The 21,873-nt window shown below is 43.3% G+C and overlaps 1 protein-coding gene across 1 annotated transcript; it reads left to right on the top strand.

Moving 5' to 3' along the window:
• Window positions 1-66: 66 nt before the first annotated feature.
• LOC121924900 (L-lactate dehydrogenase A chain) lies at window positions 67-20,515 on the top strand. Its single transcript, XM_042456439.1, has 8 exons — window positions 67-165; window positions 12,307-12,441; window positions 13,559-13,676; window positions 15,041-15,214; window positions 15,908-16,081; window positions 17,205-17,322; window positions 17,746-17,869; window positions 19,722-20,515. The coding sequence occupies exons 2-8, from the start codon at window positions 12,316-12,318 to the stop codon at window positions 19,884-19,886; spliced, it is 999 nt and encodes a 332-aa protein (XP_042312373.1). The 5' UTR covers window positions 67-165; window positions 12,307-12,315; the 3' UTR covers window positions 19,887-20,515.
• The last annotated feature ends 1,358 nt before the right edge of the window (window positions 20,516-21,873 follow it).

Genomic DNA, 21,873 nt, shown 5'->3' with positions numbered 1-21,873 from the left:
CCGGCCCCGACGCCGTGTCTCCTGGCACGTCCCAGCAGGGCTGGCCCTCCCCTCTACGTCACGCGGGGATCCCTTCTTAAGCGCCCTCCGCCTCCTCCGCTGCGCCCGCCCTGCTCCAGTCCAGAAGAGAGAGAGGCACGAGTGGTGGCTGCCCGGGAAGCCCAGGTAGGCGGCAGCAGCAGCAGCAGCAGAGGAGGAGGAGGAGGGCAAGTGGGGCTGCTCCCAGGAGGAGGACTCCTCCAAAGGGAGGCCCTGGCTCTCAAAAGACTCCTTCCATCTGAAGCTCATGCTGCTGCTTCTTAGTCCTGCTCAGGATGGAGGACCTCTGGGAATCCCTCCCGGACAGAAAGGGGGGTGGAGGACACTGTCCGGGGAAAGGAGGATCTCTGGTGCAGCCTGGACAGAGGGGGTGCAGAAGGGGGATCCGGTGGGATCTGGTGGGAGGGAGGGAGAGATGTCGCACCCCCCTCTCAGAGCCTGCTCCTCACTCCGTCCACACTCCAGACACAACCCGCTTTAACCCCGTTTTAACAGCCAAGGCTGTGGAAGTCTGGGATCTGCCGCTTTGGGAGTTGCTGTTCCCGGCCCCTGGCGCCCCAAGGCAAGGTGTGTCCAGACTAGGGGCTCTGCCCTGGCCTCGCCCTGAGGAGGAGGCTGAGAGAGTGTGACTGGCCGAAGGCCACCCCATTGGGCCTCCGTGGCTGGGCTGGGATTCGAACCCTGCTCTCCCCCTCCAGAGCCATGCTCCAGTACTGAAACCACTCCTCAGGCTTCTCTTGTCACCCCTTTGGCCTTCTCTGGCCGAGAGATGGGGTGCCCCCCCCCAAAAAAAGACTGCAGAGCCCAGAATTCCCCTCGCCTGGAGCCCGGGCAGTTAAAGCGGGGCCAGCTGCAGCGTGGAGGCGGCATGGCGCGCGTGCGGGTTGCCAGGGGCCTGGCCCTCTCCCTCCCTCCCTCCCTCCTTCCTTCTGAGCAGCAGATCCCGCCGGATCCCTTTCCTCCTGCCATCCCGAGCGGATCTGCTGCATCCACACCCAGAAGGATGGCCAAAGGGGGATCCAGGCGCCCCCAAAGGGAGCAACTTTCAGGGGGGAAAAAAGGAAAGGGGAACGTTTCCCGAGAAGCAGCTGCCGAGGCAACTGTTGGGGAGGGATGGGGAAGGCAAAGGCAGGCTCCAAATGGAGGAGGTCTCGGGGCTTCTTCCCGGACAGAAGGTGGAAAGGGAGCCCTTGAGGGAGGCTCCAAAAGGAGGACATGATGGCCTCCCTCCTCGATAGAAGGGGGACATGGAGGACAGGTCCTGGGAAAGGAGCTCTTAGTCAGGCTCCAAATGGAGGAGGCTTTGAGAGTCCTCCCGGACAGAAGGCTCAAAAGGAGGACAGGGGCTGGATAAAGGACATCTTAGTGAGGCTCCAAATGGAGGGCCTTCTGGAGCTCCCCCTGGAGGGAAGGAATGGAGGACGGGTCCTGGAAAAGGAGGACTTTTGGGGGGGGGGCGGAGTGGAGAGGCTCCCCTTCTCCGTTTCCAGCGGGAGGCAAAGGAGGCAGCAGCCAGGACAGGAGACCTTTTATTTTGGGACCCACTGGTTATGTAAGCGGAGAGGCTGGGAGGAGGAGGCAGCCTCTGGCTGGAAGGAGGTCTCTCCTCCCACTCCACAGAAGGACAGCATGGAGGACGTCCCATTGAGCACATTGGGGGCGAGGGGAGATGGTGCCATCCCCAGACTATACTGCTGGGAGAAGGGATGATAGGTTAGCCAGTGAATTTTTAAGTGGGTAAGAAAAGTAGGGTCATGACAGTCCTCCCCAGGACTTCCTTGTAGGGCACCCTCGCCCAACCTTGCAGCCTCCAAATGCCATATATTACAGCCCCCATCACTCTCCACCATGGGGATGATGGGATCCTTGTGTCCCAACTCCCATCATCTCCAAATGCCTGAGATTGCGACCCCCATGATCCTCAACTATGCTGACAGGGGATGATGGGAGCCACAGTCCAAGGCTCCTGGAAAGCCTCTCTTATGCAGGGTGACGCCTTTTCCAGGACCTATCCCCCATTTCAGCCTTTTCTCCAGGAGAAATCCTGACCTGTCTTCCCATTTGGAGCATGACCAAGAAGAATGGCTCTACTACATTGATATGAGTCTTCTGAGCTTTCATTTGGTCGTGTTCTAGATTTCCCTTCATTGTTTTTGCAGTGCCTTGTCTTCCTTTGTGGTGAAGACAGTCTTGTCTGGCTGCCCTCCACTGACCTCCTCCCATCCCACCCCAGAGAGAATCCGCCGTAGTCATGTCTTTGGTACTAAGGTTACTCCTAAATCCTCATTCCCATCCATCCTTGAAGGTCATGGCAAGAGTTCTTGTGACGTTAAACACTGACAAAATTGAAACAATATCTGGAAATTACAATATCATACGCACAGCCCCAATGTATTTACGTCCATATCGTTTCATAGGATTAACGTGAACATTTGGTGTGCTGTGATGTTCAAGGTCATGGTAAAAAGAACAACAATGGAATCTGTGGTAAATTCATGTTTAAAAGAACTACAACATTATAACTCCCCCCCCCAATATTTTTTAAATTTACGTCAGTTCTACCCCATTACCCCCCCTCCCCCATATTTTCTAACTTTAGGACAGTTCCTCCACTTGTGGAACCAAGGACCAACAGATTATTGGCAAAGATGTGATGTTTGTAAAGAAAATATTTTAAAGATTTTGTTAAAAAAACAACATCCATATCTATCATTTTTAATTTTAATTTAAAATTCAGCTTTTTTAAAAAGCTAGAGCCTCACCCCACTCACTCCATCTTTTCATCATTTTAAAAGGATGCAGGTGAACACTATAACCCATTACTGCCCAAAAGCAAATGTTTTGGGGAGCAGTGATGTCACACTCCATTTAGGTCAGCGGTTCTCAACCTGTGGGTCACAACCCCTTTGGGGTTCGAACAACCCTTTCACAGAGGTCGCCTAAGACCATTGGAAAACACATATTTCCGATGGTCTTAGGAAATAATTTTATGGTTGGGGGGGCACCACAACATGAGAAACCGTATTAAAGGGTTGAAGCATTAGGAAGGTTGAGAACCACTGCTTTAGAGTGTCATCTGGTGCGATCTGCCCCCCCCCCCCCCAAGTGATGCCCCTGCCCTGCAGTAAATCCCTTCATCTCAAGGAGAGGCAAAGCCAGTCTGGCTACAGGCTCATGCATGCCCCGTTGGATAGTGCATTTCCAGAGGAATCTGGCGGAGTGTCCCCAGGGCAATTCTCCTAATAACCCAATGGAATTCTAGGCGGGTTAGGAATCGCAGAGTCATCTCAGCATGTTGGAGTGCTTTCATGCCGGCCAACTGTAGTACTTACTTTAACTGCCCCAGCAATATCTCATGGAATCCAGGGACCTGCAGGTTGCTGCCACACTACAGAAATAAAGTAGGTTGGCACTACTTTAGCTGCCATGGCTCAATGATATGGATGTCTGGGAATTGTTTGTTGTGGCACGTCTGAAATAGAAGGCTAAATATCTCACATAACTATGGATCCCAGAATTCCATAAAATTGAGCCTTGGCAATTAAAGTGGGGTCAAACTGCCTTATTTCTGCCATGTGGCAGAACCCATAGTTGAGGAAAGTGTATGTGGGATTTTCACCCAGACATCTGCTGTGGGTACATCCTCTGGGATTGGTAGTTTGGTGAGGCAGTATAGCTCTCTGGCAGAGAATTCGAAATACCCCTTCCTCAACTACAAATCCTGGGATTCTATAGGATGCAGCCGTGACACTTAAAGTGGAATCACATTGCTGTAATTACATAAAGGGCCCCAAATTCTTAACTAGGCAATCAGTACTTTGCACAAGGAGCCAGCATTGTCCGTGCAAAAGTGGACTGAAATCAATCGTTACTCCACTGACTAGAATAGAACCATTGAATCCATGGGAACTTGGTAAATCAATGCTTATGTTCCATGTTCACGCTGTACTTTTCTGTTACCCTGCAACCTGAGAAAGGGTGATTTACTTTTTCAAGTTGGAAAATCAGGAGATTTGAATTGCGTCAGTGCTACTCATTGCATCCGTTGTGGCCCCAGGACTAATGCCACAAATATGATTCATATTCATCTCATCATACAGCTGCAGTTAGCTGGACATAGAAATGTCCAAATGATTGCCAGTACAGATGCAGTTGTTCACTGAATTAACCTTGAAGCAGTGGGTGGATTTCTGTCTGTGGGGAAGGAATAATGCAATTGCTCTGGCTTGCCATTCAGGCTGCATTTGTTATGCTGATACTAAAACTACTCCTAGCATCTTTGGGGTGATGAGGTCCTGTAAATGCACAAATGTCAGATTCCAGCTCAGAGTTCTGTGGACAGGACAACCAATACCCTTTACAATGCAGTTCTTTGCCTGCCACATGCTAAAGTTCTGTGTTTGAACAAGTCCATGTGATCATGGCCCCAGGGACCAGTGGAAGCTTGTTGTTGCTTTAAAAAATGACACCCAGTGTCTGCTGGTGTCACCCCGGATGTACAGTTGGGGGAAGAACCACTTCAACACCAAGGAAGTCTGTAGTAAGGGTGTGGCTTTAGAGAAAGTGTTGCAATTGTTTGTATTTTAAAAAACAGTTACAAAATTACACCATATGTGGATTTCCTGTGATTGCAGAAATAAAGTACATAGTTGAATTTATTGCCAGGTCTTCGTCACCTCCACTTATGACAAAAGTATACATGCCACAGAAAAATGGATGGACAAAAATTCCATTTTTGAATCTTGGTTAATTTAATTTTTACTTTTTTCTCTTCATGCACAACATTTGGCCATATGTGGCCCCTATCCTATTTGTACCTCTCCCAAACGTGCTTCCTTGTAAAAAAAAGGGGGGGCTGCAGTTCAGGGAGCCCACAGGGTGTATGATTCTCTGTTAAAGTGTAATAGCCCTGCTCTCTTTTGTTTTGGAGAAGGAGAGGACTTCCAGTCACATCCCAGGTTGAGGGTTGGTGCAACCTAGGGTGGGCCTTTGGAGGTAGGAATTCTACACACACACACACACACACACACACACACACACATCCTGACACTTGTCCACTCCTGTTTCTAGGTACTCAGGGCAAGGTGCATTACTCTGACCCATCTCCCCCACCTCATTACATTCCTGAGATCATATCTAAGCTGAGAGAGAGTGACTGGCACGGGGGTCACTCCGTGAGTGTCATAGGGTGAGTTAAAGATTTACACTGAGGTTTTGTGATCCTAGTGTAAATCTGGCTACTACACCACATGATGGGGAATTTTTAAAAAATGAGTAGCACAACAGCAAATAATGTGAGTGGAGAGCATGAGGACTGCATGTTTCCTACTCCATTGCAATTTTTACCCTACCCTTTCCTCTTAATGCACAACATTTGTCCAAGAGTTGGAGCAAGAGTTGGCCAAGACTCTTGGCCAAGAGTGGAGCAAGAATTCCAAAAGTCTCCCATCATTAGCATCCTTCAATAGGAATATACTTGGGATTTACTAGTCATACTCCCATCAATCTAGCTATGCTGGAAGGGGAAAGGGCATAGCCCAGATCCTGGGCTGCAGTAGACGGGAAGCACATTCAGTGTTTTTTTTTTAATGGGTTTCCATTGTGGATCTATTACTAGATTAAGCCTGGGAAGATCTTTCTTTGTTCATTTTTCTTGAGGCCTAGGGGAGATGCATTCTCAGACTTCAGTCCAGTTATTAGTCCAAATAGTGTTGATCCAATGAATGGATAAATCTTACATAAATGTTGATTTACCAAGTTACCATTCACATTAATGGGTCTAATGGGGCCTAACATTTGGATTTAGGTTTCAGATTGCAGGAGAATTGGAAATAGGGCCTCCCTCAGAAGACCAGGTATTTGATATTATAAAACTGCTAACGAGATGAAGAATTTAAAATACAATAAAGTAATGTGGAGTGTCATGGTGAGTCATGTATTTGTCTGTACTGCCTAGATTTAAACTGCATGAGTGTTAAATTCAGCCTCTTCCTGGAAGGGATCATAAAGAGTGGCTTTTAGTACAGATAGAATGAATCACATTGTATAATTAAATAGCTAATTCTCTGTTATGAAATATATATTTATCTTCATCTTGAAATCCTACAGAAAAGTTCCTAAATAATTAACATGCCACCTGCTTTGAAGTACCCCTTCCTGGCATGTACTTTTAGGTACTGCGTATGGCTAAGCAAATGGCCTAAAAAGAGAAAATCAGAGATTGGATGTAAGTGGCCAGACTTCAGTCTGTTTTTAGTCACAAGGGATTTTTCAATACTCACTCAATGCCACAGATTTTCCAAATGTTTATTAACCATGAAACTGGGATTGGCTAGCAACTAAGATCCTAGCTCCAATTACTATATCCACAGTTTAATAATTTGGAGTTAGCACCATGTCATGGCAATGTGAGTGAAGTATGTTGATTTGTGTGCTGTATATGACTAACCAGTTGTGCCACAGTCAAACTAGTGATTTAACACACTCTGTGATTTAACAGAGAGCAAATTAGTGTATTTTACATTGCATGGTTATAGAAATATGATAATGCATTAACTGTCATGGCTCTGTCATACAGAATCTTCAGATCTGCAGTTTGGTGAAGTGCTTAGAATTCTCTCCTGGACAGCTCTTCTCCATTCTCCTGAGCATTAGAGCTCTCCAGGAGAGAATGCTAACACCTCACCAAACGGTCAAATCCCCAAAATCTGTAGAATTGAGCTATGATAGTGAATTGTCATTTGTTAACTGCTATGTCTGTGCAATGTGGATACATTTATTATACTGTATATGTGGGAATTGTAGAGCTTCCTATGCTTTCTCCTTCCTAAAGCTATGGGGCTGCTGTGTGCACAAGTATTTTGACCATGAGAACTGCCATAAATTGGGCCTGCAGTCTTTGATAGGTCAGTGAATAGTTTGCCATTTTATAATCTTCTAAATGCTAATCTTGAATGAAAAGATGACTTCAATGGCGTTGGAGGTGTCATTTGACCATTTTCTCTCTATTGGTGTTTCAAAATGTACATTCACAGATCTTTCCAAAGACTCTGGGCCCTGTCATGTTGGGTATATAGCACTTTCCCCTAAGATGCCAGTATCTCTTCCTGTTGGTTAGCCACTTGGCTCTCCACCACATCATCATGCATTACCCCTTATGCAGGTGTTTTTGTATGGCTTGGGTCCTTTGCACATTACATTAATATCTATTGAATCTTAGGATGTGCTCTGGCGGAAAAGGCATTTAGAATTCTCTGTCAGAGAGCTCTAGTGTTTCACCAATCTACACATTCCGGGATTTCATGGCAAACTGCCATGTACTAAGTTTTGGTTGAGAGTCCTATGGTTTGTTACAGATTTGGATCTCGATTCAGAAGAAACTGGCACATTGCTTCCACTTTCATGCTGCTAAAAGCCCCCCTTAATTCCAGCATCACTTCAATATGCTTTCAGGTCTTTGCTTTCAGACCAAGCCTTGTGTCTCTAGTTTCTGCCCCTATTGATGCAGCTGCTGTAGTTTCAACAATGTGGGATAGAATGAGTACATGTGAGTTTTTCTGAAACACACATTTTGGAAGCTGAAAGGATACTGCCATTAACTATTTGCATGGTCACACAAGAAAAGCAATGCATCCAATGGAATTCCAATTCTTTCAACACCCTACAGTGCTAAAGCTAAAAACTATCCAGATAATAATAATCCTGTCTAGCATATGTCATGTTTAGAAAGCAGAGATGAGCAAGGCACTAAAGGCAGTTAACAATTTATCCTCTACATTGAGTAGCATACACCCTTGGAGTTGTTGAATGCAAATATATTGCTGTGTAAGTCTGTAAAATAGGTATGTAAAGAGATCTTGTATCTCTCTGAGCCTAACTGAAAGAAAGAAGTTGGCAGCATGAGCTTTCATAGACCTGAGTCTACTTCCTCAGATGTATAGAGATAGTGGACATGCATTTGAGGACGTAGACTAAAAACATGGTGACAATGTCTCCATTGCCTCTAAAGATGCTGGGATGCATTTGGGCCCCCTTTTTTTGCTATGAATGTGTGTGTGTGTGTGTGTGAGAGAGAGGGGGGGTATATCTCATCTTGCGCCCTTATAGAGCCATAGAGGCCCCCTAGTCTTCCTTAGTTACCCACCTTTATGTTAGATAAAACCATATACTGCTTAACTCAGGGTTTTTGGGAACCATCAAGAATGACAAAGTCAAGCTGTACACCGAGAATGAGACTAAAATAAAAATATGCCATTTAGGCATGTGAGATCAGGAAGGTACAAATTTGTTCTCTGCTGCAAGTGTGCTCTTTATCTTGTTGAATTAATCCACCCAAAGTTAGGCAGGCTGACAAAACTGACACTGAAATATTGGAGGGAATTTCCTTTTCCCCCATTTATTTACCCCAAGCACTTATAAGTAGTTGTTTAGGACTAAGGCCTCAGAAGACTGTGTATACTAAACAAATGAAACAATGCTCCATTAGGCAAATCGGGTGTGGATCCAGTTTTTGGAAGGACAAACATGAAATCGTTGGTCTACTGTTCACAGTTATCTAGGTGATGAACATTTAAATGTTGTGGTTTCTCTCCTTGTAATGGAACACCTTGGTGCCAATGGACAAACACTAAGCTTTGCATGTTTTTTAAAAAATAATTAAGATGCCCTTTTCAGAGAGCAAAAGGTCCTAATGTGCTAGGTTCTGTGGTGCCTTAAACCACTGGCAGCTGGTGGATCAGACCCCATGACAGTGAGCAGTAAATCTATTCCATTTTTTTGCTTCCTATAAATGAGCTATCAAAATGCTTAACTGTGTTAGTAATAGGACTCAGCAACTTGGGTTTAAACCTGGAGTGGATTCATTAGCTCACTCGTGGGAGCCACAAGCCATCACTACACACAGAGAGAGACCTTTTGTCAGAGATGCTGGAGAGTCATTTGGGTCATCTGAATGATGGCATGGGCTGAAGTTGTCTTTGGGAAATTGTGGCCATAAGTCGTGGCAGTGGCGGTCCCTCACTGGGTGATGGGATTCCGGGGGGTGGGACTTGCTGCTTCTGGGGCATGGAGTGCCTGCACAGCCCTGTGTGGCACCTGTGTGGCAATGAAGAGCTGAAATGATGCCCTCCCGGGCTTGAGAGGTACCCACCCAAGCCCAAGGAGCACCCGCACAGCCCTGAGGAAATGGCACCCGCGCAGGGCCGAGGAACACCTGCATGGTCTTGAGGAGCACCCGCAGGGGCAGGGGGCAAACTGGGTGTCACCCCCCTTCTGGGGTGACACCCGTTGTGGTCTGCACCCCATGAACCCCTCCAGTGATACTACTGAGTCATGTCTATAAAAAGGAAAATTTACATTTTTGAAGGGCATCTGGATAAACCCAGATACTAAGTCAGGGCCATGCAAGGGATATAGTGTCACGCTAGGACTGGAATAACCAAGTTTGAATCTCTACTGTGTGTGACTCTTGCTGGGTTTCTTCACAGGATGGTTATTGGCAGGATGAAACAGGTAGGAGCAAGATCTATATATGCTGTCCTGAGCTTCCTCGAGGGAAGCCAGGGTATACCATGTGGAAGCTAACCGTGTTTAGGATATCTTTATAACTGCAGTGATTGGGGAAAGCAGTACTTTTAAAAAACACAACCACAGCTTCATTCCCATCAACAAAACAGGTTGAGGCAGAGAAGTAGCTTCACAAAGAATTTATAGTTATACAGGGAATGTAAGAAAACTGTTCCTCCAATCTTTAGGGGCCACCTTTATTCCAGTCCTACTGATACTGAATGTTTAGGTCTTTGGACTCTACCTTGCTACTTTGTCCTCTCTATTTCATAGCCCTTTCTCCTTGCATTTTGTAGGTTTGTTTTTTTCATGATATGTCAAATCAACCTAATAAAAGAAGAACCACTGCTTGCTTTCATTGATGGAGGTATAAAGAAATGGGAAGGCTTCACTAATTTAGTTAATACCCAGTCTGTTAGTGCAGTAGAGTTCACATCCTGGGCAAGGTTGTCTTGCATCATAATCATGAAATAGGCTGACTTTATAACTACAGATTTGTGGACTTTAATTCCAGGCAATCTGTTGCACTGTGCCAGTTCTGTGATCCATGCATCGACAGTGCACTTGATCAGAGTCGAACTGTACATTGCTTTCACTATGTAGATTTTTATCAGTCTGTGCCTCTTAATTTCTTAATCACAAACTAGACTTTGTGCTTGAATGTGGAATGAACCAAAATAGTAAGAGACTTTGTTGCACTATGCCATCCCAATGTGTTCTGCTCTTGTGAGATCCTCTGATAAGATATGATGTGGTGTTAACCATGTATATTGTCTCTCCACTTCCTGGAATGCTCAGCTTGTATCTTGAAACCTTCACTCAGAGTTTCTAAAGTCTTTGAATTCACAGAAAAATTAAAATAAAGATGTGAAGGCAGTAGTCAAGATTAAGTTGGTTGAGGTTTCTTTCCCATTGAAATTGTAGCAGCCCCTTTCTAATCTGGTACACTCAATGCAAAAGTAGTAGTGGACCAATCTGGCACCTTCCCCCACTCCCCCAGTAGGGTTGCCAGGAACAAATATCCCAACCTGCATTGCTTCATATATGACAGAATTCTGGATCATGTGGCCATCATGGTTTTCTGTTGTTGTTTTTTTGCTCCAACCAATCTCCACATCATTGTGTGATCTGGAAAACCCTATAGCAGGACAGAGGACATGTATTCTCTGTTTATGAATGTTCTGCAGCTGTTGAGTGACCAACACCAGACTAGTTGGCTACAGGGTGATAAACATAATGGTTAGCAAGCGTCCAGTGAGAATTTATTTTTTCTATAAGGTTTCCCTCCTCAGCCTCATTTTCTTCTTCTCTTTTGAATGAAGTACATCCACAATAGTGAAGAATGTGGATCCAAACATATAGAAATTTTTGACCCATTTCTTAACATGGCAAAATCATTTGCAGTAAAGCAAGCACTGCCAGGAAAAAAGCCAGTGTGACTTCCATTTCAATCCTCCCGAGACAGTAAAATGATAATGGTGAGGGGAACTTGTGTGAAGGCCAAGGATAAGGTTACTGCCCAGATAAGTATGTACCTTCTTAGGGACTTTATCACATGGGATGGATCCCATGCAGAAACTGGAATTAAAGTAAAAACAACCCACATGACGTTTGGGGTTAACCCGAACAAAGTAAAAACTCACAAAGTGGGTAGTTTTTCAGACAACAATGGCATCAATGGGAAATAATGCGACATTAATCCGAACAGAAAGTCAACAAACTTTGGAGAACTTCCATAAGTAAAAAGGAGGGGGTTTTGTTGACTTTCTGTTCAGATCAATGCCATGTTATTTCTCATTGACATCAACGCGTCTGAAATACAACCCGCTTTTGCAAGTGTTTTGCAGACTTTTAAATCCCGTTTCTGCATGGGATTTAACCATTTGGCCCCCAATTTGCCTGTGTGTGATAAATTCCTAGGTATACATGCCATACAGTAGGAGTACAGGTGGGTGGCGCAAAAAGCTATTTTGTTTAACTTAAGTAGATATATGTAAGTATTATGCATGTATACTGGGAAAAAAAAAAAACACCCTACAGCTGATGTGGTTTTTGTGGCTGACAATAATCTGAGCATATGTACAAGGCAAGGAATGCACTTTTGTATCAATGTGAGTTTGGATGAGTGAAATGTGTGGCACAAAAACAAATTGCATTTGGATTAAACTCTGTGTGTGAGATGCTAATGGGGTCAAACAAGGACAGGATACTGTGTACAAGATCTGGATAATAGCCCACGTGTGGATTTAGCCTCAGTTCCTGCTGAAATTGGGAGTTACACAGCTTAAACCAATTCAACCAGTTTAGTCTCAATCTATTTGTTCTGAAAAGTGAGAAAAAGAGTGGAACAATTGAATGCAACCTCTATTGATTTGTGGTGGGCTCACACCCCTAACTTTAAGCTTGTGTGCCTTTCTTTACTTAAATCCACAGTCTGTGCAAAAACATCGACACATCTAAGCCCAATGTTGGAATAAAAAGAAAACTGGGAAAATGAAAATCCTTGTAAATTTGCTCAGTAAACTCTGAGCAGTAGATGAGTTGTTTCAGTGATGGGATCTTTACTACAAATAGACAATGCAAAAGTACTGAAACTGCACAATACATCAAGTGACCAAAGCTAATGGGATTTACATTTGGGAGAAAGGTGGGATATTAATTAATTAATTTCTATTAAATAAATAAATATATTTATATTCCTAGTGATTCAAGATGTCTCTCAAGGAGAAGCTGATCGTAAATGTTCACAAAGAAGAGCAGCCCCATGCCCACAACAAGATCACTGTGGTTGGGGTTGGTGCAGTTGGCATGGCTTGTGCCATAAGTATTTTGATGAAGGTAGGTAGATTTTGCATCATGTGTTGCTAAGCCAAATGGCCACACTTTAGGTTGGTTCTTGTTCTCGGCCCTTTCAAAACTGTCTGTGGATGAGTTTGGGTGATATGAATGATCTCAAAAAGATGGAACACAGGAACTATTCGCCTGGCACTTCATTTGCCATCTGTGTTTGCTTGTTGTTATCAAGTGTATCAGGCCCCATCTGGGGCAGGTCATGATTTGGTGATATCTTGTTTAACTATTTCACATAGTATGTAACTCAAGTTGTTTTATAACCTGACAGCTTCCAGATGTGTTGGACTATAGGTTCCATGATCCCCAGTCCTAATAAAAGTTGTAATTCAGAACATCTGGTAACACCAAGTTGAGGAAGGTTTGCCCCAGTAGAATATATCTTAGGACCATAATTATAGCTAGATTTTAGGAAGGGCAGCAGGCAGTGGAGTATAACATTAAAGAGATGTGTTTTGAGATTAGTTTTGGTAAGATAGATGAAAAAACTGTTTCTAAGAGGAATCTAAGAACTGGCATGTTAGTTTAGTATCCATACATATAACATACACATCTTTACATTTTGCTCTGATGATATTGTATAAAGCACAGTTAGAGGCCATTAAATAGGCAAATGTGTTTGTATAGATAAATACATGTGTGGATACAAATTCTAAACTACAATACTATTCCAAATGCAATCGCTGGGTCACTAAAATTGACCCTGTCGGGAGTCACAACTTCCTAAACACTGATGCTTGTACTGCAATAACTGGTAAAACATATCTGATCCACCACACCAAATGCAGTCTGCCCGCCATTTATGGTAACCTCTCAGTAAGCCTCCTAGTACCAACAGTCTCTGGTCTAAGTGCATGAGGGCTCATGCCACCACTCAGTGAGATAAGCTTCCCTCTGCAGTAAGATAATGGGGCACCAATGCCTTCCACAATTGCCGCCTGTCTAAAACTGCAAAAACAGAAAACTTGTCAAGCTCATTGGCTGCAAGAAGGATGATTCCCTACATTTGGCTTGGGAGGCTCTTGGGCTGTACAACCTTGCTACAGGCACAGGATTCAGGTAAACAGACACTGGTACAGTTGACATTCACTTTTTACTTTTGTAGGACTTGGCTGATGAACTTGCCCTTGTTGATGTCATAGAGGACAAGCTGAAAGGGGAAATGCTGGACCTCCAGCATGGAAGCCTCTTTCTCAGGACACCAAAGATTGTTTCTGGCAAAGGTAAAAAAAAATTCTCACTGTCCCGGCTATCTAATTCAGACACTGTAGTTGTAGAACAAGGCAGCAACATCCAGTCTTCCTCTCCCCTAGAAGAAATCCTTCTCTTTATGGAAACCAACATGATCCCTTTCTTGTTTGAAGGGTCCTGAGGATGATGTTGCTTGATCTTGCCAACCTAGTGAGTATTCAGTATGTTAGACTGTGTCTATGGCCCAGTACAAAAACGGTGGTCTGCAGGCACCCATTTTAACTCTGGAGGGACGCCACTGCCGCTAGACCACGCAGCATCCCTCTGAAGTTAAAAGAACGATTTTCCTGGGTTCTTTTACTGGCGCCCGAGTTACATCACAAGTGCCCCAATGGCCGCGACTTGCGGACACTATGCGTCCCTTACGTGAAAATGGCAGTGGTCGTGCAGACAGGACACCACCATCAGGCGGCCATCATTACATACTAGGGTTCTGGACTGTGCAGTTGCTGTATGGTCTGGACCCTAGTATTGCCGCCACCACACCCCTTTCGGCCTGTTTGTGTTGGGTCTACATTATAATCACAGAAGTTTGCTATCATTTTAACCGTCATGAGTTCCATCCTCTGGAGCTGCGGGATTTGAAATTTAGTTAAGCGATTTAGTTTTCTACTGGATTATTCTAATTCAGAAATGTGTTCTGTCAGAGACAATTCTGAGTATCATACTAAACTACAAATCTAGGTATTCTTCAGGTTGGAGCCATGGCAGTTATGGGTGGTATCAGCTGCAGTCCATGTGAGGAGCTGGACAGCTGATTTAGGCCTCATTCCCACCGAGTTCCCATTGATTCAATGGGTCTGGCTGTGATGAAGAATTGGATTTAGGTCTCAGTCCGAAAAGTTTGTAGATTTCTAGTGAAAACAGGGAGATGTACCTCTGGGATATTTAAGTTGCTATGTGTTTGAAATGTAGCAATATGCCAATAAAACACTCAGATTTATGCCCAGTGTGTACCAGTTGCTACAGTGTTAGAAAAGCCACATATGCAAAGTCTGAGGAGTTGCATTGTAGAGAAACTTTAGCTGTCATTGCTGTTTGATGAAGCTTCTCTTTGCTTCATTTTCTATCCATAGCTTTGCCTATAAAATCATAATTGACAGAACAATAAAATAACTGTTAATTACTATGCCAAATGTATCCAACTCTTTTTGTCAATAATGTTAAAATCACACCAGAGAGCTAAAAGTCACACAGTTGCCTTCATTCTCTTTCTAATGTATTGCTATTGAAAACTGTAGCTCTGGGAGGGGACTGAAAAGACTCCAATCATATTGAAAAATGTGATTTTTGATCAAATGCAATTTCATTCTCTCCCTTTTTTCTCTGTTGGCAGACTATGCTGTGACTGCACACTCCAAGCTGGTCATCATCACTGCTGGAGCACGCCAGCAAGAAGGTGAATCTCGCCTCAACTTGGTTCAGCGCAATGTGAACATCTTCAAATTCATCATTCCTAATGTTGTCAAGTACAGTCCCGACTGCAAGCTGCTTGTTGTTTCCAATCCAGGTTTGTCATTTCCTAATCAAGATGCTTATAGATTGCCATTGCTCCCCACAGTGCTTTGAAAGCAAAGAGCAACTGCTCTTGTGAAGGAAACCAGGGAATTCCTAAGAGATTCATGTCTTTCTGTAAGACTGTAAACTACTGATGTGCCGTTTTCAGTCCAAAATGGCAGACCTCTTGCAGGGATGATGGAGAGGGGCCAATGTCTTCCTTCCTGTATATTGGTGGCGAGTCTTCAGTAGGTCATGTGGGCTTTCAGCTCTTTCCCCCCTGCAGAATAACCATATTTAAGGGCAATATCAGCCTTGAAACATTAATTGTAGAGTTTACTAGCACCTCACATCATAGTTTAATGCTGAATTTAGATGATGGCTAAATCAGAGGGACCTCCAATAGACCTGTTGCAGTCTTGATTGCTTCAGGGTTCCAGTTCAGATATTCTGTCTTCCCGAGTTTTCTGATACATTCTCCTTTCCTCTGTCCCCACTTCTAATAACATGCCTGTATTTCATGCCCATTGAGCATACCCAATCTTAAATGGGCTGCATTTTCCCCGTCCATCAATTTTTCTGAAGATTCCTAAACTCAGTAATTATTGAAGTCCCATTGGATTTAGTGGGTCTCCTTTAAACACACTCTGTATCCAACCCATTGAGACTGCCAGTTTCTCACCAAATTGTTTCCCCTCTCTAACAGTGGATATTCTGACCTACGTGGCATGGAAGATCAGTGGCTTTCCTAAGCACCGTGTTATTGGAAGTGGTTGCAATCTGGACTCTGCCCGTTTCCGCCACCTGATGGCTGAAAAGTTGGCGATCCACCCTCTCAGCTGCCATGGCTGGATTGTTGGGGAGCATGGAGACTCCAGCGGTAAGTATTAAAATGTCTTTCTTACACAAAACCTTTTTTCCCTGTCAGATGGTGAAAATCATTTAGCTATGTGCTAAGGTAACTGTCACTAACACACCAGCACCCTGTAGATGTGTTACGTTGCAGCTCACAGCCACCAATGTATTCTGTATTCTTGGGAGGTGGAGAGGGGCATTTTGGGAATGTAAATCTAAATGCCATGTTTGCATTGTTCATGCCACCGTAATTGGTTGCCTGGTAGAAGGGAGGGGAGGTAGGACATCTCCTTTGCCTAGATTCAGTCCCTGAACATCATGTCAATATTCCTGGGCAGACCAGGAGAAAGTTTTCTGTCCTGCTCTGTGAATATAAAAGTCAGCTTAGCCTTTCCTGCTGCATGAAGGTAACACTAGATGATCTATATTTGACTCTGGTGGATCTGTTCAGAAAAGGTCAGCCCTGTAATCTAAGTAGGCCAAACTCTATCAAGCTAAATTCTACCCTTCACTCTTAAGAGAAGAGTTCATAATAAATCCTCTCATTTGTGAATATAAACGCCCTAAGGGGCTGTTTAAAAAAACATGTTTGTCTTAGCTCTCTGTCATCCTAAATTTAGGAGATAATGTGCAGTCAGGTCTTTCTCAGAGTAGCTAGTAGGAACTGATAGGCACAAAATATAATGATGTGAAGGAGCTTTTAAGAGAAACCTAGTATTGGCTTATGCCCTCCCTTTATTTTTTTTTGGAATAGGCATATGTTGGAGAGAGAATTAACCTGGAGTGCTAAATTACTATCAGCATAATGAGACTGCTGCCCTTCAGAATATTAGAATATCTAATTCCTGTTCTGGTTACACACAAGTTGCTGTTCTCTCAACAGTGTAGGAGTCTTGTTGCATTAGATCATGGTCTTACCCAGCATTCTCATCCCATAGTAGTCCCCAAGGGAAACCCACAAAGTAAAAATTCCCCAGCGACTGGTAGCCAGAGATAATCTGATACTGGAATGTCAAGTGTGTATAGTCATTGTTTTGGTAATTGTTAAGCCATATTACTTAAATTTCTGTCTCTCCTGGCATATGGTTCTTATTGGTTCAAGGATAATTTCCTAACTTGCACTGAAAATCTTGTATCATTTTATTTAGTGCCTGTCTGGAGTGGTGTGAATGTTGCTGGCGTCTCTCTGAAAGGCTTACATCCTGAAATGGGGACTGATGGTGACAAGGAGAACTGGAAACAGGTCCACAAGCAAGTGGTAGACAGGTAATATTTTAATTCATCTGGTTGTTTGTGTTTCAGCCCTACCTTAAATGATGAAAAGACCCTAAAACTCATGTTCTGAGCAACAACAAATGCCAAAAGTTATCTCAAACTGGGAGAAAGACAACTATAATATGGCAGGAGTGTGAATTACTTGGCCCACAGGCTAGACCCCAAAGTCATTTTAGGGTGGCCCTAGAGCCCCTCCAGGGAGCAAACTTCTTCCTAAAGCAAGGTGGAGTGGGCTTTTGCCCTAGCAAAAACAGCTCCATAATCATATGGTTTCCCACTCATGACATATTGAATTGTAGAACACTAAGAGCCACATACATGGCACAGCTGGGATTGTTTCTTAGCAGACATTTCTGAAAAATCTTGACATCACCTTTCCTGACATCTTTTTTTAAAACGATCTTATCCATGCAGTGCTTATGAGGTTATCAAGCTGAAGGGGTACACATCCTGGGCAATTGGTCTCTCTGTGGCTGATCTAGCTGAAACTATCATGAAAAATTTACGAAGAGTACATCCAGTTTCTACAATGGTAAAGGTAAGGCATTATATCCTGAAGCTGGAGTTTGTGGCCAGTTCACAAGTGTTATTCATAGCTGCTCCAGCACCACTGATCTCTGCCCCAGAACACAAATTGGTTAATGCAATAGCAGTTAGGCTTTAAAAAAATAAAATGAAATGTTGATACTGACCACGAATATTCCTTTTGAATGGCTGAAGGAACAATCCACTTACAGGTGCCAACTATCAAGAAAGGAATCCAAAGTTTGTTGACTACTCCCTTTCCCGACACTATTTCACACATTTTCTTCTTCTTTTGAACCAAAGAAGTAATGTACTTATGTTTTGGATTCTTTGAAAATAGAGTTTTGTGACTTTGTGCTACTACTTTTAGCGCTTACTGATCTATTATGATGCTTCCCCAAAATGCAGCAACCTTCCCCCTATAGCACTTTCAAGTCAGAATTACTGCCTTCCTCCTGAGTTTGCTGTACATCTTGGCTCTTGCAACAGTTACTTGTTGTCTAATCTAAGGCCAGTTTCTATTCCACTGAGGCACAATGGAGTAACCCACGTGTAAGTGGATCGCTGTGATGTGCCATCCATAGAATGTGCTTTTGGCATGACAGACATTTAAATTAGTAAGATTTGTCATTTTCCTCTTATGACTCCTTTTCAGCACACATTATATAAATATTTGATACCCAACACAGTCTTTATGAGACAAAGAAATTTGAATGTAACTTTATTAATCAGGGACCAGGCCCAATGGTATAGTTGACTGACAGAAGTAGTTCTACTACCAGGATTTCCTGCCATCACAATCTTAAACAGAGGGCTGGAGCCAGGAGCAAAGGAGTCCTATAGAGGATGGAGGTGCTGCCAGGGAAATGCCCCCCCTTCCTGGTTCCACTGCCAGAAATGCTTCCAGCAGCAGAAACAGACTGTTGGATCCTGGCCAATATGTGCACTATTTTACAAACATGATTGTCATCACAAATGTGGGTATTATTCTGAATGCACCATCTAGCTAAGATCAGAACAAGCAGCAAATTAATGAGGTTGACTGAGCCAAAGAATGTACAAATTGAGTGGAATATTTGGTGCATGCCCATCACAGGCAGACACAACTTAGAGCCAGCAAACCTCCAACGGGATACTTTCCATATTGTTTCTCTGCAAGGTTTGGTGCTCTCCTCCCACCAATGGGAAAACCATTTATTTACACACAAATAAATATGTTTGCTAGTAATCTACATTAGCTACAGTCAGGCCTGCATATCCACAGATTTTTTTTTTATCCATGGCTTGAAAATATTTTAAATATATATAAGTTCCAAAGAGCAAACCATTATATTTGCTTTTATATAAGGGACACCATTTTACTATGCCATTGTATTTAATGAGACTTGAACATCCATGGATTCTGGTATCCACTGGGCATCCTGGAACCAAACTTCTGGGGGTATCAAGGGACAATTGTACTTAGTAATATATGTGTAACTGAATAACATATTCTGGCTTGACTTTCCCAGTCCACCTTAACAACCAGCAGCCACATTGGGCAAAGGAGATCTGTTTAGCTGCTTGGAGTGCAAGGAAGATAATGTTTCCAACATTCTCCACCCAGTGAATGTAAATGGGACAAGGAATTGTGACAGGAGTCCTGCTTCTGATTGTCTCACCGATAGAAGGAAACAGACCCTCTTAGCCCAATATGACTGGCTGTTAAGGTGGGCTAGGCACATTTATGTAGCCTTGCAGCAAGACTACAGTGTTTCTGAATATAGAACTGTTACTGATTCATGACTTAGGAATTCACAATTGCAATATTGAATGCCATCAGTTAATTTTATTGACTCCATTCCTTTCAATGTTCTCTTTATCAGGGCATGCACGGAATTAACGATGATGTCTTCCTGAGTGTTCCTTGTGTCCTGGGCTACTCAGGAATTACAGATGTTGTGAAAATGACTCTGAAGAGTGAGGAGGAAGATAAATTGAGGAAGAGTGCAGATACACTCTGGGGAATCCAGAAGGAGCTTCAGTTTTAATCCTGGTGTCCTGTCATGTCACCACTTACTAGTATTGAATGGGTCTTAGTGGATTGTTTTGTTGCACTTTTCAAATAGGTCAAATCCTTTATTCTGTGTCTCAGCTACAAACACATGCAGAGCTAAAACAACACATACACAGTTTTCTATTTAGTAGGAAACTTGCAGCTCCTGTGTAACACAAGCTTGAGCTGTGGCCAGAACTGGATTGTACATCTTACTATATGGCATAGAGTAATTCTAATATGCACGGAACCAAGACAGCTGAATAAAAACCTCCTGGCCTATCCGTATCTAAAGTTAATGTCACTGTTCAGCCAGTCTTCCAAAAACTCTAGGGGGAAAAACCAAAGGCTATCTTGTGATCAAAAAGGATTGGCAAAGACAGACCAGTATTCTCTGCTAAAAGGTAGCTTGATTCTGTACTATTGAACAATCCCAAATGTATTTCCCCCAACACCGCAGCTTATCAAATCTTTGTGCATACTCTTCCAGCCACCTTTGTGTAGTCTACTGAATAGTTGTCTTAACTGTAAAGAAAAAGAACACCCTCTATGCAACAATTACAACTGATGCAATTGTCCAACTGTAGTACCAGCCCAACCAATGAAATAAAAAGTTAACTGCTACTCCTGTTTTGTCTTTGTGGTTTGTCATATATCCTATATTTAAACACTAACTTTAATGTCTGCTGCTTAAGAGTATTGTTTGTAGTGGAAACTTCTTTGTAAACATTACCTGAAATGAATAAAATTGGCTACCTACTAGTGACCAGAACAGGTTCAAGGTCTTACTGCTGACATAAATGCTGGGATCCTGCTGATGATACTGGCAGCCATAAACGCCTGCTATGCCTGTACATATGTTATCAAATTGTGCAAGGGATGTTCAGTACCTCCTTATCTAACAATGACCATGCCCTGATCGCAGTCTGGAGTGTAGAACCACAGCCAATCAATTGCTGGGGGAGGATATCCAGTAAGCTTCTGTCATGTTTTTGTAGCTAGGAGAATTAAGATGTTATCCTTGGACTGTACTTCCAGCTGCAAAAATGCAGCCAGGCACCACCACCCTTTCTTCACCCAGGTTGCTAATTAGCATGGGGCACCCTAGCAGCACATGAGCTGCATGACAGGGACACTGGAAGAATTTTATGTGCCATCATGTTATGTAAGAATCCAAAACTTGAAGTTGGGCTACCTGGAAGATCACCTTCACTACCTTTTGGAATGCCCCTGACTTCTCATATTAAAGAGGTTGCAACCATTATGTGCTTCAGGTTCCTGCTAAACTGATCTCTTCAGCTAGCTCTTCCTAAACTGACTGCTGCGCAGTTTGAAAATTGTGTCCTGAGGCTACAATTTTTAATCTGCTGTACATTCCTTTGAAACACAGAAATAAGTGGCAAATATTAATATAAGCATCAAATGTTAATCTGACCATCCCCATCATAAAGTTCTGTTATTAATTTGTTTCAGATAAAATTGTGGTAAAACCATATCTATGGTAACAATGAACAACTTGTGGGCTTTAAGCATTTGAACTATATAATTCTCATCAAGAGCCCTAACCAGCACCGCCATTTGTGAGGAACAATGAATTGCAGCTTAGCAACATCTAGAGCAGAGGTGAGCCACTGCATAAAGCTTGGCAGGTACATTAGCTTACCAGAAGATCCGCCCCCCCACTACACCTACTCTCCCAAAACAATTTTATTGTCTGTCCTCCCCTTTTTTGAACTCCAGGAAGTAAGCAAAATCATTTCCTTTTCAGCTCAGGTTTCAAAAAGGAACTCCTAAATTTGCCCAAAAAGTTGACTTTTCTAAAGCTGAGTGCAAGGAAACACCTGAATACTGGAGTTGCTTTTTCCTCCAAATCAAACTAAAACTGCAGATCAGGATCTGGGAAAGAAATTTCTTAGTGATGAAGCTTCAAAAGAAATACTGGAAATATGTTATGGAAGAAATGACAGCCTTTGTTGTAGTGT

This window comes from Sceloporus undulatus, chromosome 1, assembly GCF_019175285.1.
Source record: "Sceloporus undulatus isolate JIND9_A2432 ecotype Alabama chromosome 1, SceUnd_v1.1, whole genome shotgun sequence".
NCBI lineage: Eukaryota > Metazoa > Chordata > Lepidosauria > Squamata > Phrynosomatidae > Sceloporus > Sceloporus undulatus.
Note: the sequence above shows the minus strand (reverse complement) of the source record. Positions and strands in the feature narration are given on the sequence as shown.